Below are 24,764 nucleotides of genomic sequence, written 5' to 3'. Positions count from 1 at the left end.
GAGGGAGGGGGAGGGAGAGAGGGGAGTGAGGGAGAGAGAGGAGTGAGGGAGAGAGGGGAGTGAGGGAGGGAAGGGGAGTGAGGGTGTGAGGGAAGGGGAGTGGGGGAAGGGGAGTGGGGGAAGGGGAGTGAGGGAAGGGGAATGAGGGAAGGGGAATGAGGGAAGGGAAGTGAGGGAGTGAGGGAAGGGGAGTGAGGGAGGGAGGGAAGGGGGTGATGGAAGGGGAGTGAGGGAGTGAGGGAGTGAGGGAGTGAAGGAAGGGGAGGGGAGTGAGGGAATGGGAGTGTGGGAAGGGAGTGATGGAAGGGGGAGTGAGGGAAGGGGAATGAGGGAGGGAGTGAGGGAACGGGAGTGAGGGAAGGGGAGGGGAGTGAGGGAAGGGGAGTGAGGGAAGGGGAGGTAGTGAGGTTGAGGGAAGGGGAGTGAGGGAGGGAGAGGGGGAATAGGGGGAAGGGGAGTGAGGGGAAGGGAAGGGGAGTGAGGGAGGGAGGGAAGGAGAGGAATGGAGAGGGAAGGGAGAGGGAGGAAGAGGGAGGAGAGGGAGGGAGAATGATGGGGAGGGAGAGGGAAGGAGATGTAGGGAGAGGGAAGGAGAGAGGGAGAGGGAGTGAGACAGTCAGATTGAGGGTGAGATAGGGAAAGAGAGGGAGTGAGAGGGAGCGAGACAGAGGGAGACCGGGATGGAGGGAGGGAGGCAAAGAGAGATAGATAGAGGGAGGGAGGCAAAGAGAGATAGATAGAGGGAGGGAGGCAAAGATAGATAGAGGGAGGGAGGCAAAGAGAGATAGATAGAGGGAGGGAGGCAGAGAGATAGAGATAGAGGGAGGGAGGCAGAGAGATAGAGATAGAGATAGAGATAGAGATAGAGATAGAGATAGAGATAGAGATAGAGATAGAGATAGAGATAGAGATAGAGATAGAGATGTGTATGCCGGGTCTGGTAGCTCAGTGGACGAAGGCGTCTGCTGCAGGGACCTGTGTTCAACCTCATGGTCACAGTTTTTTTGTTGCTCTACCCCCGCCCCCCCACTGACCCCACCCCCACCAGTGCGGCCCTCGGACACAAACCACACTGTAAATTTGGCCCCTGAGAGAAAGTTTGTGAGTACCCATTAAAATTTAAACGTTGGATTTCTTCTTTAAAGGATATTTTTGAAGTTAAGCCAGTATTGTTCTGGTTTAAGAAGTCACCTAACTATAAGAATATTTAAAGAATGTTCGAGTCAATGCATGCATCCACAGTTTTTAATGAATCCTCTTAGCCATATAGACAGGTCATAATCTAGATCACTGGTTATCTATGCTTGCCTCGCTATAGTTCTTAGATCGAAAAAAAATTCGATCTAGGGAAGTGAATGATATCTGAGCATTATTGTTGTACTATAAACAGAGTTTTGATAACTAAGGTACAATTTAATAAACTACAATAATCGGCCATTTGCCAGAAGTTCTTTGCTTTACTGCTACATATTAGTTTCTCTTAATGATCGGTCAAAACTGTGGACTTACTGATTAAAACGGTTTTCTGCTCAAGGTATTACACCTTAGGTAAAAAGCTAATTGTCCGGGTATTTGCTCGACATGAATATAGAACTTATAAAAATGCATTGTTGTGTTTTATAAAGTGCATTCCTACTTTTACATATTTGTTACACGTTTACATCTGTCTCTTACTGCTAGAAAAAGAAAACTACACACGTTTCATCCACTTGCATGATTTTATTTTTGATTTTGGTAAACACAATGAAGTTATTTTCTGCACTCGATTTGTACTATTTTAATAATTCTCTAATACAGAAACCCATTCTATGATATTCAATTATGAAGTTCAAATACGATTTCCATTTGTGCTACCATTGGAAACCTTTTTTCTTTGTCTGTTCCTGCAATATACTGGCCTCCTTATATTCCCCATATATATTATTCTTCCTTCATTTTGTATAATGTTGGTATTTTTGGTATTTAGTTTATGCATGGAGATATGTAGATTGTATTGCCATTTCTTTCACTAATATCCTATAATATGTACTTTTATACCCAGTTTATTTTACTGTTTTTCCATAATATTTTATATTTTATTATTTATGTATGTTCCCTCCCTAATACTGTTATACATGCTTGATGTGGTCTAGTGCTGTGTACTCATATCTGTTTTGTATCCATATTTTCCCTTTCTCCTCTCTACAAAGTGGTCTAATACACTTACAGGCCCACATGCATGAATATTTCATCTCATCATTTTGGTTTGTAGACGAAGCAAACGCAATATTTCTAAATGGTCCAGAATCTAAATGAGCAGATTTGGAAAATGAATAAAAAAGCTCCAGTTTAAGAGACATTGAATTAAAATACGTAAACAGAAACGAAACATCATGCAACTAAAGCAGATTTTATCCTAATTAGAATAGGATAATGATATTGGAATTTTATGAAAGCATAATGTAAGATATTGGCATCTTAACATCATAACTGAAAAGGAAGCAGAGTCATCTGAAGTTAGGCAAAAGTTGAAACAATCCAATAAAATGGGGGTAGAAACATACCCGGAGAAGAAAAGAGTTCTTTGAAGAGTTTTCCAGGAGTTTTTTCTATACCCCAGATTTTATTTCCACGTTAAGTCACTTGATGTTTGACAGATGCAGAGCCTTTCCAATATGCAATGACCGCCAAAGTAGTACATGTGTGTTACACTACCAAAGCCATACTGTTGCTATAGACTCAATGCTGAGGTTGAAATATCACTTTTACAAAAAGAAGCATTCAAACTTTAATCCTGATTTATTTGAGCAATATGAGCTTGCTCCAAGCATAATGTAAGTGATATCTATGTGTTACCTGTACCATACGTACGTGGGAAATGAAGCTCCAAAACTTACTCACAATGATGCTAGTGAAAAATGCAACGTTTAGTGCTCACTGAAACTTCATGTAATATTCCAATATGGCAACAATTACCTTCTTAGAATAATACATTGAAGTAGGGTGATAACTTAAAGCTTCCTTATGGGGCTGGAAACATTAAAAACTCCTAAGCTCCATTTTATTACCCATGCGCCAATTTGAGTGATCAAATGCTGAATTCGCTATGAGATATGCTTAGGAACAATCTTGAGAGGGGCGGCCGGAGGCCCTTGTGTAGCCACTAGCGACCACAGGCTCCTCTCCTCTGCCTTCGGCCAAGTATTTGATATTTATGAGCTTTTATAGCGCCCAAAGCAACCCGACAGGGGTATCTCCACGCTCAGACAGCGATCTTCAACCAAACAAGCATACCTTAGAAGAGATAGGTTTTTAGCAGCGTCCTGAAATGTGGGAGGTTCTGGCATTCACGTAGTTGGCAGGAAAGTTTGTTCCATGGAGTGGGGCCACGGTATATAAATGTCCTGTCACCCATACAAGCTTTTTTAATTCTAGGGGTGCAGAGAAGTAACTTGGATCCAGACCGAAGAGGCCTGGAAGGTATATACCTTGACAGTTTGTTAGACAGGTATTGGTATTGGTATACGGTATTTGTAGAGCGCAACAATCGCTCCGGAAGGAGCATCCTGGCGCTAACTGGAAGGTATGCATAAAGTTGAGGTTATAGAGGCAGGATTAGATGGCATCCAACACATACTCATCTGATAGACTGAAGATCCATGTTTTTAGTTGTTTCCTAAACTGAGCTTCCTTGGTCAGGGACCTCAGATGGTGGGGCATGGAGTTCCATGCTCTGGAGGATAGATGGGTCAGGGTTTTACCCCCTTTGGTTTTTAAGTTGAATTTAGCTAGTTTTAGCAGGTTGTTGTTGGAGGATCTCAGGGTCCTCTGGTGCAGTACAGTGCAACAGATTTTGCATTTCACCCGGCTCCTCATAGGGAGCCAGTGAAGTTTGTTTAGAAGAGTTATCAAGACTGCCTGTGTCCCTGCGTAGCACTCCTAACTTGTTGGCCTTCAGGAAGGGGCTTAAAACCTGGCTTTTCACCTCTTAGTTTCGGGCCCTATTAGGTTTCCTTTTCTTCTGTTTTTGTTTACTTTCCCTGTTGTGTTATGAGATTAGTGTGTAATTCAAAGCGTCGGGACACTCTTCTGAGTAGCCGCACGCTATATAAAACCTCTGTATAACATAACATAACATAACATAACAGGCTGTTCTAAGGGGGGCATTCTCTACTAACCGGGCAGCGTTTTCTGGACTACTTGCAATTTGTCCAGGGAAGCCTCGTTGGCCGAAGCCAACAATGCATTGCAGTAATCCAGTTGGCTTAACACTAGCGCTTGCATCAGCATTTTGAGCGTATAGGATGATGGTAATAGGGGTAACACTTTTCAGAGGAGGTTGAGTATATGAAAGCAAGTTCCTGCTTTGGTGGTGGCATGTGCTTAGAGCGTAGGTTTCTGGTCAATGCGGATTCCCAGGTTCTTAACCACTGTTTTCGGGGTGGGCGCAAGGCCTAGTTCCTTAGGCCACCAGCTGGATGACCAGCATATACCTGGGCATGCAAACAACATAATTTCCGATTTCCCTGTATTTATTTGAAGGAAATTGGCTCTCATCCAAGCGGCAATGGTCTTTAAGCCTTCTGAAAAGAGGAGTTGGATGTCGTGGCTGGTTCTATAGAAAGACAGCAAGAGCTGAGTGTCGTCAGCATAGGAAATGGGGCTGAACCATAGTGTCTTCATTAGTTTAGCCAGGGGAGAAACATATATGTTAAAAAGGGTAGGGCTCAAACATGAGTCCTGCGGTATTCCCTTGGTTACTTTGGTGGTTTTGGATCTGAAAGTGCCCATAGTGTCTGTCTGAGTTCTATCCGTTAGGAAATCTGCCAACCATTTCAATGCAGCCCCTTCAACCCCGATGTCTTTCATTCTCTCCAGTAGGATTTGGTGCGAGATGGTGTCAAAGGCTGCCCAATAGGTCAAGCAGCACTAGGAGTGCTGCCTGACCCTTGTCCAGTGCCATTCTGATGTTATCAGTTACCTCTATCAAGGGAGACTCGGTGCTGTACTTGGCTCGGAAGCCTGACTGGGAGACATCTAGGCAATGCGTGGATTCTACTAACTCAGATAAATACTTGTTGACATATTTTTCTACTAGCTTGCTCTGCAGGGGGAGCAGAGAGATGGGGCAGTAATTGGACAGTTCATCTATGAGGGCTATAAGGTTTTTCCTAATTGGAATGACTTGTGCAGCTTTCCATTCAAGGGGGAATCTGCCATCCCTTAAGGAACTATTGAGGATGGTACAGATGGAGTAGCGAGTTGTTTAGCAAGCCGGAGGGATATCTTTGCTGGAATTACATCTAAGGAGGACCCTGATTTGACCTTAGTTATCAGAGAATCTACCTCTTCAGGGATAAGAGATGAGAAGTTGTGTAGTTGCTTGGAGGTGACAGAAGTTCCAGAGCGTTCTGGCGAGGGTTTATTACTTTTATGGACACCACAAGCAGCGGTTATTTTATGGTAAATAGTGTCTATTTTCTGTTGTCAAATAGAGTTTGGGAAGGGGCCTCTGTAGTGTTGCATGCCTTGGGGTTCGTAAAAGGACTTCAGGATTTGGTATAGAGTCTTTGAGTTATTGCCGGCCTGCTCTAGTTGGGTGGCTATGTGCAACTTGCATGCTGACTTAATGTTTTAATAGTATGAGGACAGTGCTGCTTTGAATCTTTCTTTATCCTGTGCACTATGTGAGTATCGCCATATTCGTTCTAATTTCTTACATAGGCTCTTTTCTGTCCGCAGAAGCGAAGAGTACCAGCTGGATGGAGAGTGTTTGGGAGGGTGGTTCTGTAATTTCAGGGGAGCTAAGCGATCAACAGTGGATTGTAAGATGGAATTAAAGTGGGTGAGCTGTTCTTCTACGCTACCTGTGTCTGTGACACTGTTCCAGGTGCAGAAGGTAGTCTGGAACTGGTCAGGATTGAGTTTATGCCATTGTCTCTACCAACGCGGACCACAGGTTTTGGGGGTTGGATGGTTTCTAGGACTCATAATTTGAAAGTTTATCAGGGAGTGGTCTGACCGGGTTAGAGGCCGAGTTTCCCTACAGCTGATATTGGAGGAATTAGTTATGATTAGGTCTAATGTATGTTCTGCTAGGTTGATCTTCAAGAGGTCAAGATTGGCCAAGTCTGCTAGAAAGGCTGATGCGTCGATGTTGGAGGCATTTTCACTGTGGATGTTAACATCACCCAAAAGTAAAACGTTTTGGGTAGAGATAACGTGTGGGGAGATAAATTCCATCAGTAAGTTAATAAAATCTAGCAGTCGGCCCGGGGTCTTTATACAAGGGTCCAACTATGTTGGGGGTGCAAATCAAGTCTGAAAATTATGCACTCTAATGAGTCCTTGCACTTCTGATCTAATATAGAGATAGTGATGGAGTCCTTATGTATGATGGCTATGCCTCCTCCCACCCATCCTGCCTATCGAGCTTTTGAATTCGATAGACATCTGGGAGTGCCATCGTAATTGCGGAGTTGGAGGAGGGTTTGATCCAGGTTTCAGTCAGAAACCCGATGTGGGGGTCATTTTCGAACAGGATGTCCCAAATGTTAATGGCGTGTTTTCGGAGGGATTTTACATTGGCCAAAAAACAGTTCCAAGTTAGGTTAGTAGACTGGGTCTAGCCACGACCTTGCGGAGTGCTCACACAGGACGTAGGGCTCTCTATCACGTAAGGGGGTGTGCATGGCGTTAAAGTGTTATCTAAGGCAAGGCTCGTCATCTAAGGCAATGCTCTGTAACCTACAGTTCCTGCATGTAAACAGCTCTTCAGGACTTGTAGAAGGAGGGGACATGGTCGACTAAGTGCTTACGGGGTTTGGGGAGAGCATACTTGATCGTTAGTAAATCATTCCGAGTATATGAACAGTGGTAGCCCCTCTGCTTGGCAGAATCTGGGATAAAACTGGCAGGGGTTTAGGCTCCTGGTGACATCCAGGTGCGGACGGGCGAAGACGGGCTTGCCCTTGGCGCACCTCTGGCACGCCAGCAGCGCGCCCGCTGCGCGCGTCCACTGCACGTCGAGCCAATCATGGACTAAATAGTGGGTCGGGCCACTAGACCGCAAACCTTTGTATCCGGTGTCCACCCGAAATGCCCCCGGGTTGCTTCCGTCATCGCGATCTCCCTCCACGCAGCGGCAGTAGTAGCAGCGGCGGCGGCAGAAAGGGTCTTGCAGTCTTTTACAACCCGTACTCCTGGTGGTGAAATAGTATTGGGGTGCTGGATTGTGTATCTCTTCTTGGACTCTGATGTACAGCAAGGGCTGATTGCGGGAAGCTGACGGATGAAGATAAAGCTTTTTTTTTACGAGGACTTCGGTGGCTGTGGACTTGAAAGGAAGGTTAGCTCTGATTTGAGAATCGCTGCTGGAAGAGACCCCAGACTTCAAAGGCGAAAATGGGAAGGCACTTAAAGCAGTCAAATTTAATGGCTAAAGTCGATTCAGCAGTAGGCTTTAAAGCCAAAATGCGTCTAGCTCAATCAAAGGCAGTGTCAATTTCGCAAAGAGCAGAGCATAATTCAAAAACAAGACCTAGCTCTATCATAAACTCCAGCTTTGAGAGCTTGAAGAAGTGCTGGCAGAACCCCACCAGGGTTTGAGGGTGAGAATCCCAGTTGCAGAGAAGGGAATATATGGGGCACCAGAGGAAGGAATAAGATCAGAGGAAGAACCAGCGACTGATCCAACTGCCGGATTTGGAGAGGATGGCAAGAAGAATTCCAAGGATTATCCGTTATTCATGAAAGGCAAAGAATTCCTGGCCACTCAGACTTTTTCGGCAAAACTACAAGGGCCTCCTGAGAGGTCTTTTGATGTTCGCCACCGCCATGCAGGCTGTGGCGATCCGTCCGAGATCCTAATGGGCCCCTAAGTGTTCATTCCACTCCTCACACGTTAAATAATACTGACATTTTTTGGCAAAAAAGAGAATAATAAATATCTTGGTATTCAATTCTTAAATTCTATTAAAAAACAATTACTTTGAAATGTTTCTGAAATCCACAAAAAGTAATAATATAGGGGATGATAGTTTAATTTGTATTTGCAATTTTTGGAGTATAAAGCCTTCTTTAAATCTTTCTTTAGAAACATGGAGGAAAATCTTATTATCTAGCTTGTCTGGTTGTCTTTCTGTTGCTTTATATCAAGCAAACAATTGTATTTTATTTAACTGTTTATGGTCTACTTGTAAAATGTTCAAATCTAAACTTTGGATAATTTGTTGCATTGGCATTGTAATAAAGCTGATGGTCCTCAAACACATGTATTATTCTAATGTCTTGTTATTTAAAATTTCTGGATTGATGTGTGAAGTGTTGTTACAAAAGTACTTTCTATTTCTGATACTCCTACTCATAAATTGATTGTTTGTAAGTGGCATGCTTTAACTTATAGGTTTTCTGACTCCCATAACATGTTATTTGACTGTTTTGCTCTGCTCTGCTACTGAATCAATTACATCCTTTTGGAAAGATGTATCTTTATTATAATTTGATATCTGGTGGTCTTGGATCACCTTCAAAAGACAATGTGCCACCACATTCATTGCTGGTTCTTCTGGTAATGCTTTTTTCAAGTGTTTTGGAACCCGGTTGATGATTATATTTTTATATACATGTAATGATTTAATACTGTTTTATGGTGGTCATTCCTATATTAACTTAGGTTGTTACTTATAGATGTAGCAGCTCCTGTTTATTTCTTTTTTAGATTCTATTTTCATACATATGATCAGTTTTTATTTTAAGATGTTTTTATATAGGATTGCTTCAGGTTTATGTTATTTATTTATTTTTGCAACCTGTAACCTTTAAGTGTTGTTTTTTTTAATTGCCTTATATTGTTTGGAAAATGACTAAAATATTTTGAACACAAAAGAAGTGCACTGCTTGGCCTAACCTTTGTCTGGAAAACCTACAAACTCAAAATTTGCATCATGTAGGTAGGTATGGCATCATCAACAGAAACTTTGTATTTGTATTATCTACACAGCTGATATATCTTATACAACTTGCCAAAATTGCCTTATGAACTTACTTATAGCAAAAGTCCTAATCTTGTTCTCTTAGAAAAGCGCCCTGTTGTGCGCACCTAATTGTTCAACTTCATACTGTATTATCTCTGAAGCACTGTGGTTAGGTGTTGAGTTTCACAGGATTTCCATGCAGTCGGCTGAACAGAAAGCAGAGTCTCACACCATGCTATATATTCCAGTCATATTGGGCTATCAAGCTTGCACCCTTTACGTGGAACACTCTTATAGCCAAGGCAAAGCCTTTCCAGGTGCTAGCTGGAGAATAGAGAATTTTTTTGATGCTTTGGAGGCAGGAGTGGATTGTCTTTGGGGTCAGTTTTGGGAGAGCAAGAAAAGAAAGTTTAACTGAAGCCTGGGTATGCCATTTTGGTTCACAGTGGGACCAGGGCCGGTTTGGCTACCGGGCAGTTTGGAATGTTGCTGAGCTGGGGGCTAACATCGTTGATGGGGACCTGCGTGTACTAAACAAAATTCGTTTTGTTTTAATTATTTTGAAGTACACGCAGGTCTCCATGTACAAAATCCCCATTGCAGTAAAATCTTCCAGCAGCTCGGCGGCATTCCAAACTGCCCAGTAGCCAGTCCGGCCCTGTGTGGTACAAATAACTCTGCAAAATACAGCAAAGCATGTTTTTGCAATAAGAACAGAATTGCACTGTTTTGAATGCGGGCAGAAACTACAAGAAAGTTGGTGTCATTTGCTTAGTGTCGACCCCAATTATGAGCAAAGCATACTCTTTGAAAACATTTCTGCAAGGAATCTCTCAAGTATAAAGCATATTGGAACAAAAGAGAAGAAGCAGAGGTTTCTGTTAAATGCTGAATTAATTACCATTTGGATGTTACAGACTAGTGGAGAGAAATGCCATGAATGTTTGCACTCTGACGCTAATTCAAGGGTTAAGGAAGACCGCCTCTAGCTCACCTACAAAACATTGTTAAGGGAGTCTGACTATCTGTTGGAACTTCTCTCCTAAAGTAGGGAAATAAAGAAACTTTGGAGACTGAAGATATTGCATTCACTTGGAACAGACCAGTAGATAGCTGTCAAACAGAAAATTTATGTAGTCAGCCCAATTGAGACTACTCCATTCCAACTAGGGTTAGATATTACGGGCTTAAGGAGTTGGAGCTACTGTGAAGGAAACCCATCTATCAGTTAACGCAACATTTTGCTGTGGACTTGACTTGGGAACTGAGCCCATACCTTGGTCCCTAAAATTATTTGTCTCAAATTTGGCGACTTTTGGAAGTCCAGGGAAGAAGTTAAAAGATCTTTTCAAAAAGTTGCGATTTGAACATTTTTCATCATCAGTGGACTAGGAAAGGTGTCAAGACTGCCTAAAAAAAATAGGCTTCCAGGCTTTTTTGTCTAGGTTTTTCCCACTAGGGCCTGATTACGATGCAGGCTGGAACGGCTCCGACCATTGGTTGGAACCCTTCAGCCCACATTGTAATAGGCTGGTAAGATTCCTTTCCAACCAGCCCATTTCAATGGGGTCAGTCAGAAGGGAATCTGAATTGGTTTTCCGATTGGCTCCAATGGGCTCGGAGAGCCCGTCCGCCATTCAGAACACCTGCAGTAATCCCTCAGCCGTCTCTTTCCAGGCGAGGGATTACGGTGGCAGATTCCCAATCCCAATGCCATTAATGTGATGGGCTTCGAGACACAGAAAGGCATTAGGAATCTGTATTTTGGGGTCCCCAGCAAGGCCCCCATGGGTGTAAGGCTGCAGAATGGCAGCCTATCGTGCCCCCCTGTTGTTTCCGGCACCCCGTGGCAGGCACCTCACCATGGGGTGCAGGGTTGAACTGCACCCCTGCTCATTACAATGAGAGCATGCATTCCATTCGGAACTCATGCTGCCATTGTAAAGAATAGGATTGCCACTGAACAGGGTTCGCTAGCATCCTACTTCCTGGACTGGAACCGACGACAGGAGGGTGAGACACTAAAACCCCTCTCCTTTTATCTGCCTTGCCACCTCACATTGCATCTCTCTATGATAGACCTCAACTTCTGTTGTCTCATTACTTTATGGTACCCACACAAGAGTTTCGGTCCTGCCAAGTTTTCTCTTATTTCTTCCCTGCCATCTCCTAGTTGTTCCCTTTCCTATCACAAACCAATTTCTGTGCACTTTGTCCCTCTTCTCTCATTTCCTCTACTTTTCTGCATCCTCTATTGCACTTTTTTATCTAAAGTAATATTTTGGTGTGTAAAATAACATATTGGCTGCATACCTTTCTTTAGCTCTGTGTAGCTGCAGATCTATTTATTGCAGAAGTTATACAATTGTTTGATTTCTTCCCAGGTGTTATGCATTTTTTTCTTTTTATACCAATGTTGGGTGTTCCATCACGTTTATCCACACTATACGTCCATCCCGGAACAGGAGGACAGAGGCCACCCATTAGTTAACAGTGGGTTATTTTTTGAGAAGTCTACGGTAAAAAACGGGTCCTTATCTGTCCTGAGGGAGACCCGCAGGTCGAGGCTCCCAATCGCCCTTGCACCAAAAGACGGGTCGAAACGTCGACGCCCCCTTTGTCATGTGCAAATAGGACCACCATCCAGCAAAACATTATACATGTCATACATGTCTGTATAAATGAAATAACAGCAGTCATCTATTGTGGCCTTTTGCTAAATAAGCTGAATAATTAAATACAGCTGCAAAAACATTGGAATTGTTTAAAATATTTCACTTGTCACATTTTTTCTTTTGAGGCTTACACCCTTCTTTCACAATCACTTCCTTTCTCTTTTTTCTTGCACCCCTTTAGAAGCCGATTGCTCTCTATTTTTACCGTTAGAATAAAATGTATATAATTGTATAAATGTATATAGAAATGACAAGCTCAGATGAAGTAATTCATTAAACTCCATATGTTTTTTAAATAATCTCTGGTTTGTGTCAGGTATTTTATCATTTGCGTATTGCTGCTGGCAGTAGCATTTTTTGATTGATTCAATGGAGCAGGTCAACTCAAGAAGCTCACTGAAATAATTAACGTTGTGTATATATTGGTTGTTGAATTAATTTGGTTAGGACCCCTGTTTTTCTATAACATTTTATCAAATAAACAGTTATGGTAACACCATCAGCACACGTTTTCAAATTATAATCACTAGTACAAGATGCAGTCGGGCTACAGAAACACTAAAAATGCAGATGTTGCAAAAAAATCAAGTTCAAATGAAGGTAAAAACACATCTAACTAACATAATAGCATTAAGGACAACAACAAAAAGGATAGCCAAGACGATATAAGGGTAAGGTTGGACGTGGGTGTGTCAGTAAAAACATGAAGACCAAAGGTGAAGTACCTTAAAAAATATGGGGCATATTTACAAGGGGAGTGCGCCACCAAAACGTCATTTTTACTGAAGTTCCGATGGCGCAATGCCGTGCACCATGTTAACAACGTGGTGTTAAGCCCATTTTTGTAGCTTAACGCCGCTTTTTAAATATATGGGTATAACTTTATTGCATGATTAATTAAAATCTTCGCAAACACGTAAAACATTAAATCACAAGATACGGCTTCTCCTTTAAAAGGTGTTAAAAAATTACAAATATTTTGTAGTTCATTAAAATTGCAAAGGAGTAAAAATGTGTAGGTAAAATAGTTCCGCTTTGTAAATATGTTACTCTTCCATGCAGATATCTGCGTGAAAGCTCCATGCAATGAATGTTTCTCTGGGCGTTCCACCGCAACACCAATTGCTTTTTGACACTGCCCCAGATTGACAAGAATGTTTAATTCTGAGGCGGCACCAACAACTGCAACACCATGCAACAGCAGGCATTAGAATTGCACAACAATGAGAAATACTTTCATTTCTCCTTGTTTTTGCTTTTTCTATGTGTACTGCATTCTGCATCACACATAGAAAGAGCAAAACACCATTAATGATTGTTTATGTGCAGGAAGGGACACCTTTCTACACATAAACAATCATTAAATAATGTCGATTTGCTACTTCGATGTGTGCTGTAAATTCAGCACATATAGAAGTAGCAAATCGCCATAAGTGATTGTTTATGTGCAGGAAGCGACACCTTCCTGCACACAAACAAAATTCCCTGTAAAGCAGGCACCCTTGCACTATGGCGCAAGGGTGTCTGTGCTGGTTCTAGGCAGCTATTTTTAGCTCCAGCGCAAGGGAAAAGTCAGGGGTGCACCGTATTGTTATAAATACGGTGCAACCCTGCATTTTGGAAATGGCAGAGCGCGGCGCTGCACAATTAGCCTCGGCTCTGCGGTCAGCCATTTCCTTGTAAATATGCCCCTAGATATTTTTGGTTATAGTGCTTACCGGCATACATTGTCACACACAATGCGGTATTTCCCTAAAACATTACAGTCTCTGAATTTGGATGGGTACAATTCTGAAATTATTTGTTATCAGTTATCCCAATCAATCAAATACTGTATCTGTTACCAGAAACACTTTTAAAGCAGACACGGTTTCAATGATATATTATACATTAAAAGGTGAACGGCAATATTTTATATAGTTGTTTTTTGTTTTTATGGGAAACAAAACGTACAACCAACAAGTACAAACAGCTTTAAGAGCAAGACGACATAAAAGGGAACACTAACACGACCACTCCTATTTCAAAAAACGTCGGGGACAACACAGATTACTCTCCAGAATCGCTCTTGTGAACCCACAAAGAGATTCCTTTTGAACACACCTTGTTTGCCTACACGGTGTGAATTGAGGGCTGTGTTCGAATCCCTCGCTCCTCTCGGATTAACTTGCCACAGTCTAACTCCGTGGATAAGGTTGTTCCAGAGACGGAGTTGGTTGGGTGAGTTGGCTTACACTGCATCCCATAAAAGAAACAAAAGGCCTTGCATGCAGAAGAAATGGAACAAAGAAACATGCAGAAATGAATAGGAGAAATGTTATGAAAGAAGAAAGAAACATCAAGCAAAACTCGTACGGTTAAAACTGGTTGAAATACAGAAACAGATTTACGAGAAATTAAATGTCAAATAAAATCAGACTTATTGAAAATGCATATGAATGAAAGCTTGATTAACAATAAGATATTGATTATACCCGGTGCCTTTAATGGCCACATTCTAGTCATCTGAATTAGTATTTGTAGCTTTTTGCAATCTGTCTACATGCACTTAGAGTAGGTTGGTGGAATTGAATTTTGTTACAATGACATGCAGACACTTATTTGTAGGAGCTGAACGGTGCTATACACACATCTGCAAGGCTCATTAGCACATGTACATACAATCTTTGTTCTGGTGCACGCACACATTGTCCTAGTCAAAACCTCCGACTTTGAATAGGAGTCACTGGGTTGCTGCTTACTTACCAATGAAAATGACAAGCTCTTACAAGCAGACTATAGAATTCTAGGAAGGCGGATTTAGAGAATGTATATACTATTGTGACAGATTGACTTGTCAGATTTATATGCCACCTGATTATGCACAATTTAGAATATGAAAGAAAAAGTCCATGAAAGAGTGGATTTTGAATGCTTAGAGGCACGCTATGCGACATCTAATTTATGATTTTTTTAAGCTTACAGTGAATGCGGTTTCTTTGACTACGTTCAGTCTAGGCTGTGGCCTCAAGCAGGATGTAGAAAAAGCCTCGCCCTTTTTTTCACTGAAGATTGACAAAGGTTTAGAAGAGATATTTCATCGGAAGTGCACCTCTGGATTACTGTTTTAACAGCTAATCTGCATTTCTTCCACCTGCATTCCTGACCACAGAGCAGAAGTGCTCTGGCTTCTGTGGAGGGGGTTACCTGTAACTGGTTAATGTGTGGAGGGAATGGTAGATTTAGCTTATATAATGCGCTGGTTTTTTCTTAAAGATCTTTTAGCCAGATTTGATGTTTCTAAATGCTATAACCAACCTTTTTAACTATTATCCAAATAATTGGGACTGAATTTACCAACCATGAGAGGAAGGAAGATTGGGTTTGCCAAGGTCTTGACCTGGGGGCTCTAATAATGACCCTCATTATATGCGGCTGGCAGTCCTGGTGGGGCTGCTAACACCTTTTGTGTCTGGTGGTTTTTACCGAGACACCTCCCCTGCTGAAAGTAGGAAAAGTATCCTGGTAAAATGCCAAGCAAAATTAGCTGGGAATCAGTGCAGAAACACCAATTCCCTGATGTTATTCCATTAAAACATGTCTGGAGTAATTTCACTCCTTCCACAGTCACCAGCGTCTATTCCTGGTAATTCCACTGGAGCCTAGTGGACAACAGGACCATTTAGCAGGACAGTCACAAAGGGTCCCAAGATGTCACCAGTGAGTGTTTAATTCACCGAAACCATTTTACTGGTTTATCTTTTTGTGACTCAGATTAGGATACTCTTTCTTTGACATCTCACAACTCAGTTATTCTTTCTTTGACGCCTATGACTAAAACAGGTTTGATGGTAAATTCATCAGATTTTTTTTACATAGTTTTATATAGCGCGAACTTGACCCGAATGGGGTATCAGAGCCCTTTACATAGGACTACATGAGGACACATTCATTTTTGTTAGGCACGGGGGGATTAAGGATTTGCCCAGAATCACAGGATGTTCAGAGTCATTGCCGAGACTCGAACCCAGTTCCCCAGTCGACCGCCCTAGCTGTTAGGCCAACTCCTCTCCCCAATGGGTGGGAGTACATATTAATGATCTTTCACCACCCATTTCCCCTACAATGCAGCTGTCTGTTTAAATGAAAATATTTGTGAATGGGGTTGTCTATCAGTCAACCTGAGTCTCCAGAATGGAATCTAACATTTGACCTCATTCCTAGCATCTCCTTTGAAGCTAGAGAACCTTTGTTTGGACATTTGGATGTTGATAACTCCATACAGACTTATACTTCTTCACAGCATTGTTTCCGCAAGTAATGTGCAGAAGTGTCCAAACCTTAATATAAAATAAGAGCCTTAGAATACGAACGTAATAAATCTCAGCTGAAATTAGATTGCATTCTCAGGAAGAGGATTATTTAAAGAATGTATGTAGTCCAGTTTTAAAACTGAACTAGAATTATACCAGAACTTCTGGTTGTGATGTAATACTTTAATGAGCTGTGTAATCTATGTATAGAATGCAGGATAATTTAAATGTACATTAATATATCTAGAATTGCAGCTCTCTCCTGTAGTTGAACACAGCACAAGCAGTAGATGTTATATAAAGTGATGCCAACAGAGTATATGGGTCCACTATATACTACAAAAATAGCTTTGAATTGCGAGTTTGTGTCACAACTGTACGCCAACCCCCACGTTATACTCCTTTGCAACCTATACAGGCCAGACTGATGTTACTACTAGTGCATTGGATACATTTTCTGATGAATACATGTATGCATAGTTATTTGCCCTCTCTATCTCCATAAAGGCACACCTAGTGGCAAGATCATAACAGAGGGGTACATTAATAGTCAATTAGTGGTGTCCCAAAGTTGCATGTGGGGTGTCACTGGGGGGTTGGCTGGCACATATCGCTACTGTAAGAGAATGTGGTGGTTTTTACACTCCTTTTGCAGCTTAATGTTTACAACTCAATATACTGTACAACTGATAGGGCCCGATTCACAGAACTAACGTAAGACAAAATCCTAAACTAACTACTTTTGGTATTCACAGAAGTTAGGATTTTGTCTTAAGTTTGTTTTAAGACAAACCTAAGACAGACTTAAGACAGACTTAAGTTAGGATTTTGTCTTAAGTCTGTCTTAAGTTTGTCTTAAAATAAACTTAAGACAAAATCCTAACTTCTGTGAATACCAAAAGTAGTAAGTTTAGGATTTTGTATTAAGTTAGTTCTGTGAATCAGGCCCAAAGAGTTTAGTACACAATCAGCCCTTGAAAAATCCCTGCGGTCACATTCAGTCAATGCATTCAATACACCACCATGTCTTTGAGGGATGTAAGTTCTTCATGCCAGGACTAATGTTGATGTCAGCGTTCAGATTTGGCTTATTACTCCTAAGGTCCCAGAATACAGAGTGATATAAGTCACCATTGCCACATTAGCAGACGTTTCTTCTTTCTCATGATGCACTTTGCACATAGATCATCTTCACGAAGCGAAAAGCTGTGAGTCAAAAAATATTTGAAATTAATTACAAACCTTCAGACCATTTCTGGTCAATGTAATCTGTGGAACTTTGAAGTTTATATAAGTGGGGTGGTCTATTGGTTTCTCCTTGCGCCTACCATATAAGTCAGCTGTGGAAGGACTAAAGTCATATGCCAGCATACCAATGTCATGTAAAGTCATTAGAAATCATACACATGTGATTTTTATGTTTTTGAAATGTCCCTATTTGAATTTCATTCAATTGAACTGCTATCACTCATATTATTATGTCTTCTATTTGTTTTTTAAACCTCATAATTGTCACCAGGTGCTATAACAATTTGAGCATGCTTCACATAAAAAGTAAATAGATGGAATTAGAGTACCAACCCACCGTTGACTAGGAATGTTCTCTGTCCTCCTGAACTCATCCTCCTATCCTGGACAAAACTGGCCAATCCGTACATTTCTGTCAAGCGGATTCTGGCATGAATCTAGTTTTGCACCCACAGCTAGATAAACTTTCTGTGCTCCTCCTACCTATTTAGTAGTCCTGTGCCTTGAAAGCTTTCTGTCACCCAGTGCTCTGCATGAATCACTGGTGCAAACTCTTTCATACAAGCAAATCCATAACAACATTAATTAACTTCTATTTTAAGAAAAGTGCCACAAGTGGTTAAACTCCCCCTTATTATCTATCTCTTTCTCAATAATGGTCATGCTGTACATTCACTAACTAAGTATGATGGCAGACAACTCGACCTATTTGGACAGCCCCTGGAGATACATTGGACAACATCCGTAAAAGCCTGCAAGACGGTGCATCACAGAGGGGGCAGACATCAAGGTACAAGGCTCCAAACATCACTTAGGCCTAGATTCATAATCTGGAGGATGGCCCATTTCTCCGACAGGGTGAAGGAGTAAATTACTCCATCACCCTGATGAATGTGCCATCCGCCACATTTAGAAATGACAGTCGGGGAGGCAGTCATTCCTTAAAGAGGCTCCTGTCAATGCATTTTGCAGTTTGATACAGGGCTCAGCCCTTTACCAAACTGTTTTATTTGTTCTTTTTCAAATGTTATTTTGAAAAGAAAATACTCCCCCACCATGGGAGGCTTCTCCCATGGCGAGGGGAGCATTTAGCAGTTTTCACTGCCTCTTACCACCAGGGTTTTCCTGGCGGTGAAGGGCAGTAAACACTGACCTCTATTCCGTCCATCTAAATTAGGTGGGCATAATTAGGGTTCTGCCTCCAATGACCCTTACTCCACATGGCTGTCCAAGGGGTTTAAATTATGGCAAAGATGGAGTAATTTCTACTATGATTTAACCAAAGGTCCGGCCGCATCTAAATTTGACAGGCGGACCATTATGTTGCCGTAAGCATACTCTGTTGCCGTTCCGATGGAGTATGCTTAGTGCCAACATGTCCAATGGGCCCTTAGTTCTAGCTTTGCCTTTTCTCTACTTTCTTAGAGTGACAACATCCATCACCTAAAAGTAAAATCACAGACAGGGGGATATAAAATGATCACCTCACTCACAGGATTCATTTTCATTTAGACTGAGGCTAGAATGCCAAGTTGCTTCTCTAATCTGAGGCAGGCCTGAATTCATATTTAAATGGAAAGCAACTGACTCTATCAAACCCACTCTCCTCTTCAGAAAGGCATTAAAGATAACTGTTGAAAACACAGAGTCCTAGAAATCAACAGAGATTTGGATTCTCATTCAGGCAAAGGTAGCATGACAGTCTGTTTACTAATCCAATCCAATTAAAAAACACACATACCCAGTCCAAACCCAGGCCACAGGTACCTACTGGTTAAAAGCATTTTAGGAATACAGCATGACTTAAGGTTTCAAGGGCCACTATCAGATCCCACAAAATCAAGGTCTGGAAAGATATTCCTGCCATCAACCATCCACTGATGGTTTTGTACCACTTATTTTCTGTTGGCAAAATATGTAACTTTATTTTTCCCTCTTTGGCGTATAGTATTTCCGAGATTTTTTCGTTTGTGTTTAATCTGACCTTCAACATCAGAGCAGCTAAAAGCTGATGTTTTTCTGATATTTTCACAGTGTAGTTCTACTTCATTAGAAGATTATATCACAATAGAATATAACAATATAAATGATTCGTCTCAGTTGGGGATCCTTTCCTGTAGCAGTCAGTTGACTTATTAATTGGACACCTCTTCCTCGGATGTAAAGCGAATTACAAAAACACTCCTATATCATCATATACTACGTTCTTGCTGAGATGAATGAACTGTAGGTGTTGACCGTAAAACAGAAGACTCATCCAGAGGTGCTCCTTAAATAACTTAATGGAGTAATACTCCAGAGGTTGAAAACATAAATTGACATTTCTCAGGACAACCAAGCAAGCACTAATTGGTTCAATTTGGACAAACACATCAGTCCACATTCAGGAGACTAAAGGATTAGGATCGGCAAACCTATAGACTAGTGCAAGAATGTGCACATTTGTTGAATTCAACTGGCCCTCTATGCACAATATATCATAATTGTCCATCTCTTTGATAAATGAATGTAATCCTTAAAGACAGCTGCTACTTTTATGTAGACTGAATTGTGCCTAATGTAGTAAGTCATGCAAGGCTAATCTATGAGTTTTAGAGAACCAAAAACCAGTTTCCCTACTTTTTCATGTATTGCAAGATTGCACGGTGAAGAGCACAGAGCAGAGACATGTTTACTAAAACAGCCTGCTACTGATGTCTTCCCCTTCCTTGTTGGTTCACAAAACGGCTGCCTAGGCCGATACATAGTTAACACCTGCTTCAAGGAGGCATTCTTTTTTTACTCCAAGCCCAGTTTGGCTACTTAATAGATTTGACTTTGCCCCCGTAAAGCCTCTTGATGCAAAGCACCGCAATAGTCATTTTTGCACCGAGTAAAAGGCACATTTCCAGCACAGAACACCTTTTATGCTGGATAACAGACACTGGCAAGACTCTACATAACTTTGCATTGATTTGCATCGCTGTGTGCTGGAGCAAAGCTTTAGTAAATCTGGGCCCACAGCTCAGTTTAGAAAGGGTATTCAGATTCTGATAAAAAATAAATGAATAAAGAAAATCATGTTATTAATGCTGAACATACATTAATATAAATTCCCAACGCTAAGAGTCACTCTAATGGAGGGAGTGCTACTATCTTGTATTGCACAATCTAAAGAATGAATGGAACAGTTAATTGTCTAAGGGCTCTTAAAAATCTGATCTTGGAAGTGTTCACTATTAATACATTTTATAAATTAAAGCACTGTGTCGGCGTGAGATTGATCACTGTGTGTGTACAAATGTGTTACTCAATTATTTTAGGCCTCAATTTTGAAATTGGCTGAAGAAGTTCTGATGACTTGGGTTCAAGGATGGCAATCTGACCCAGAAATAGAACTTTTTCTGGTCCAGCCCCTCAATAGACATTCCTGTGGATCAAGAACTGCACGCATTTACTGTGCCACATATACTCGGGTGCATGGAAAGCAATGCCCGATATGGATAACAATAGGTGCTTTGTTCCGGTGAAGGGGAGTCTGGAAATGCCCAGAGAAGCGGTACCATAGTCTGCCTTAGGTTGTTCTTCAACAAAGAAGACATTTTACACCACACATAACTCATAACCACCCAGGGAGCTTTTATATTGGAAGTTCCTATAGACTTCTGTGGCTGATAAATTTCCAGTGCTACTTGCTTAGAAATTGGGTGTCAACTGGCCTTTTCAATCAATCACTCCGTATTTGTACAGTGCAAAACTGTCACTCCTAATGGTATCTGGGCTCTAAGGGTGCCGTGTCTCAGTTGAAAAGCCAGGTCTTGGGTTTCTTTCTGAAGTCCACCAGGAAGGGAGCTGTCTGGAGGTGGAGGGGCAGGTCGTCCCAGGTAAAGGCCGCGATGAAGGAGAAAGAGCATCCTCTGCTGTGGCAGCAACAGATGCAGGGTGGGATGGTGAGAGAGGTGGAGAGCAGGTATCTTGTGGGGATGTGGAAGTTCAGTCGATGGTTGAGGTATGATGGATCTTGATCATGGAGGGCTCTGTATGTGTGCTTTAGGATCTTGAACTGGCATCTCTTCTAAATGAGGAGCCACTGGAGGCTTCTGAGGTGAGAGGTGATGCGGGTCGGTTTGAGGAGGCCCAGGATGAGTCTGGCTATGGTGTTTCGTATGGTCTGTTTTTTTTTTATTTGAGGAGCTGGATGCAGATTCAGATGTAGAGAGCATTGCCATAGTCCAGGGGCTGGTGACGAGGGCCTGTGTGATGGTCTTTCTGGTGTTGATGGGAATTTGTCTGAAGAGTCAGTGGAGCATGCAGAGGGTGTAGGAGGAGGTGACTGCATTGACTTGTGTTTCATGGTTAGTTGGTTGAGGATGATGCCAAGGTTGCATACATGGTCTGTTGATGTGGCTGTTGGTCCGAGTTCTGCTGGCCACCAGCTGTGGTCAAATATGAAGGTTTCTCTTCTGAAGATCAGTACTTCTGTTATGTCGGAGTTGAGTTGGAGGCAGCTGTCTCTCATCATTTTTGCCATATTGGCCATGGTGTTGCAGAAGTTGGTTTTGGTTTTGGAGGGGCCTTCAGTGAACGATGGGATTGGTTGAGTGTCTCCAGCATAGGAGATTGTTTTGAGTCCATGGGATCTGATGACGTCTGCAAGAGGTGCCATGTAGATGTTGAATGGGGGGCTGCAGGATGAACCTTGAGGTACGGTGCAGTTGATGTTCCTCGGTGCAGAGGTGAAGGGAGGTAGATGGGTGCTCTGTGTGCATCCTGAGAGGAACAAAGTAATCCATTTGAGGGTGTTCTGTTGTATGTCGATATTGCAGGGAGGTCAAGGAAGATCGGAGCCACAGTTTCTCCATGATCGAGAAGAATTCAGATGTTGTCTGTGGCGGCGATCAGTGTAGTCTCAGTGGTGTGGCCTGCTTGAGGTCCACTGCAGTTTCGGGTTGTGTTGTGCTAAGGGCTTATGTTCATAGCTCCTCAGTTACTCTGCGCTAGCTGTGGTGGGAGGTGCTGTGGAGCTTGGCAGTAAGGTGATGTACGTCATTGATATTACAGTGGATGATGGCGTGGTCTATCCAGGTGAGTTGTGTGACATAAGTGAAGTTGATTTTGTCACTGGTGGTAAAGATGGCATCAAAACTGTGTCTGGCTTTGTGTGAGTACAGTGAGGTGAGGCCGATGTTCTTGAGATTCTCCAGGAGGGTGGTGGAGTTGGCATTGTTGGATTCATTGACATGGAAACTCAGGTTGCCAATCAGGATGTGGTGGAGGGATTCGATGGCGGGGGGTGAGTTTGAAGATGGCATCACAGAAGGGTGGTTGAGGTCTTTGGGGTCTGTAGGCCAGGGTACCTCTTATCTTGTCCCAGCGTTGGTTTGTAGTTGCAAGTTGAGGTGTTCCATAAGAGGTATTGGGTCATTGCTGGTGACTGTGCATCAAATGATTTCTTTGAATATGATGGCGATGCCCCTACCAAGTTTGCAGGGGTGGTCGCAGTGCATCATCTTGTAGCCGTCAGGCAGTGAGACGACGAAGTCAGGGTTTGAGGAGGGTGTGAGCCATGTTTCGGTGATGACGGCTATGTTTGGGGAGAGATTGTTGATGGTGTCCCCGATTTCCATGGCATGTTTGCAGAGGGAGCGGGCGTTGAGCAGGATGCATCGGAGCGGTGCCGTGTTTTTTCTAGTTTTCGGAGTGAGAGCTGTGTGGGGTCCGGTGCTGGTGAGGGGTCCCATGTGGCAGGCAAGCTGGCATGTGAAGGGTCCTTGGGTTGATCTTTGGGAGGCTGTGACGCATCTGTTGTTCTGGTGTCCAGGGCTAGGAGCTCCACTGCAGTGTATCGGGGGATGGTGGGAGGGACAAAGGTCCTGGCACTGGGCATGGTCCAGGCGTGACCTTTGATGTACCAGTGGTGTGGCCATGCAGTGACCTCCATAAGTAGCTCTGGGAGGTGGGAAGGGCTGCCAGGGAGGTGGGAAGGTGGCTGTGGTAAACGTGTTAGGGGCGGGAAGTAAGCGTCAGGAGCAGGCGGGACAGAAGTAGGCTACAGCCTAATTGAAATCCCCCAAGAGAGCTCCTAATACAGAATAAGCCCGGTGACATAAAATAAAATTGGTAAGCAAAATCCAAGTAAAATAAGTAAAACAAGTAAAAGAGTGAAGCAGGTAAAATAAAGTCTAATAGCAGGTTACGTGGGAACCCAGCAGCAGGAATGCCCAGACCAGTGGACCTCCACCAGCGCTCTCGAACTGGGGTCACTGGGGACTGGGATTGCAGTCCTAGTCTTGAGGAGCTGGCGGGAGTGGGAGAGTTGCACACAACCATAAAAGGTCAAGACCTACTCGCTGGGGGCCACACAGCAGCCTTCATAATTAATCCTGGGAGGAGCTGTGGGGGAGGCAGGAGGACAGGAGCAGGAAGCGTGTCGGTGGGAATAAAGCTGCAGGAGCAAGGAGGAAAGAAGAAGGCTTCGGCCTAATTGGCCTCCCTCAAAGGAGTACCTAGTGTGGAATAAGCCCAGTGGAATAAAAATAAATTGGTAAGTAAAACACAATTAAATTAGTACAACAGGTAAAAAAGTAAAGCAGGTAAAATAAAGTCTATTACCAGGCTAAGCGTGAACCCAGCAGCAGGAATGCCAAGCCCTGCGGACTTGAACTGGGGGCAGTGGGAACTGAGATCACAGTTCTGGTCTTGAGGAGCTGGCAGGAGTCGAGATTTGCTCACAACCAAAAAAGGTCAAGGGCTACTGTTGGTAGCACCTTTGTTTGCCGAGTGCTTAATTTGTGCTGGTGCTGCCAGCTGGCACTCATTTCTGGGGATTGGCATATATTGTTCTGCATCAGACATCCACCGAGATCAAGAGAAAGAAAAACATGCTCAGTGGAAAGATGGAGGAAAAGAAAGAAGGAAAAAGTCTCACAAATGTAAAAAGCAGGAACCTGCTAGAGAGAGCTATAAGTGCAGGGAGTGTCTGGTACTGGATTAAAAAGGCATGAGATGCCTTCAAGACTACACAGCCTTGTTATTCGGCCCTCTGACATTTAATAGCACCTGACACAAGCTTCTGAGCAGAACATTGGGGAGCTGCAGTCATTCTTTTACAAATTAAGCATTGCACTAGGTTTGAAAACGAAGACTGAAGCTGAAATCTGTATGTTTCCTGGATCTTTAATTAATGTGGGTATTTGAATACATTTCAAAAAGTTGCATGACTCCATTTATGCTCACTCATCTATCAGGCTTCTCCTCTCCTGATGCACCAAGAATACTCTTCTAATGCTGCCTGTACAATTTCCATCTGCCTCGCCTCATAAGTTACAGCGGAGAGGATGTTGGTATGGTACAGTACTGGAAATGTGTCCAAATTGGTAAATTGGTAAAGGAAATTGATACTTGCTGACCCACAAGGGTAAAAAGTCCAGGTCCTGTCCAGAAAAGCTTGCTTTCTTGTTAGAACTCCTGAACTGGGAGAGAACAAAAGGGCCTTCAGGTAGAGAAAGTTTTGTCCACAAAGATGAGAACCAGAAGACCAGTAGCAACTAGCTACTTCTTCAGCCAGCCCATCTGAATCTTCCCCCGTGTGAGGGAGTGACAAAGGACTGCAGGAA

General features: G+C 42.7%; 1 protein-coding gene across 4 annotated transcripts in view; it reads right to left on the bottom strand.

Moving 5' to 3' along the window:
• Positions 1-24,764, bottom strand: part of GRIK1 (glutamate ionotropic receptor kainate type subunit 1) — a 959,769-nt gene that overhangs the window by 11,949 nt on the left and 923,056 nt on the right. For 2 of the 4 annotated variants that reach the window (XM_086934010.1, XM_086934012.1), the window contains one exon: positions 13,733-13,891. The exons of the other annotated variants lie outside the window; for them this stretch is intronic. In XM_086934010.1, coding sequence (XP_086790136.1) covers positions 13,742-13,891 — 150 coding nt within the window. In that variant the 3' untranslated portion in view covers positions 13,733-13,741. The remainder of the gene's footprint in view (positions 1-13,732; positions 13,892-24,764) is intronic. 4 annotated transcript variants of the gene reach the window in all.

This window comes from Lissotriton vulgaris, chromosome 8, assembly GCF_964263255.1.
Source record: "Lissotriton vulgaris chromosome 8, aLisVul1.2, whole genome shotgun sequence".
Taxonomy (NCBI): domain Eukaryota; kingdom Metazoa; phylum Chordata; class Amphibia; order Caudata; family Salamandridae; genus Lissotriton; species Lissotriton vulgaris.
The sequence above is the reverse complement of the archived record's forward strand: the minus strand, read 5'-3'. Positions and strand labels throughout refer to the sequence as shown.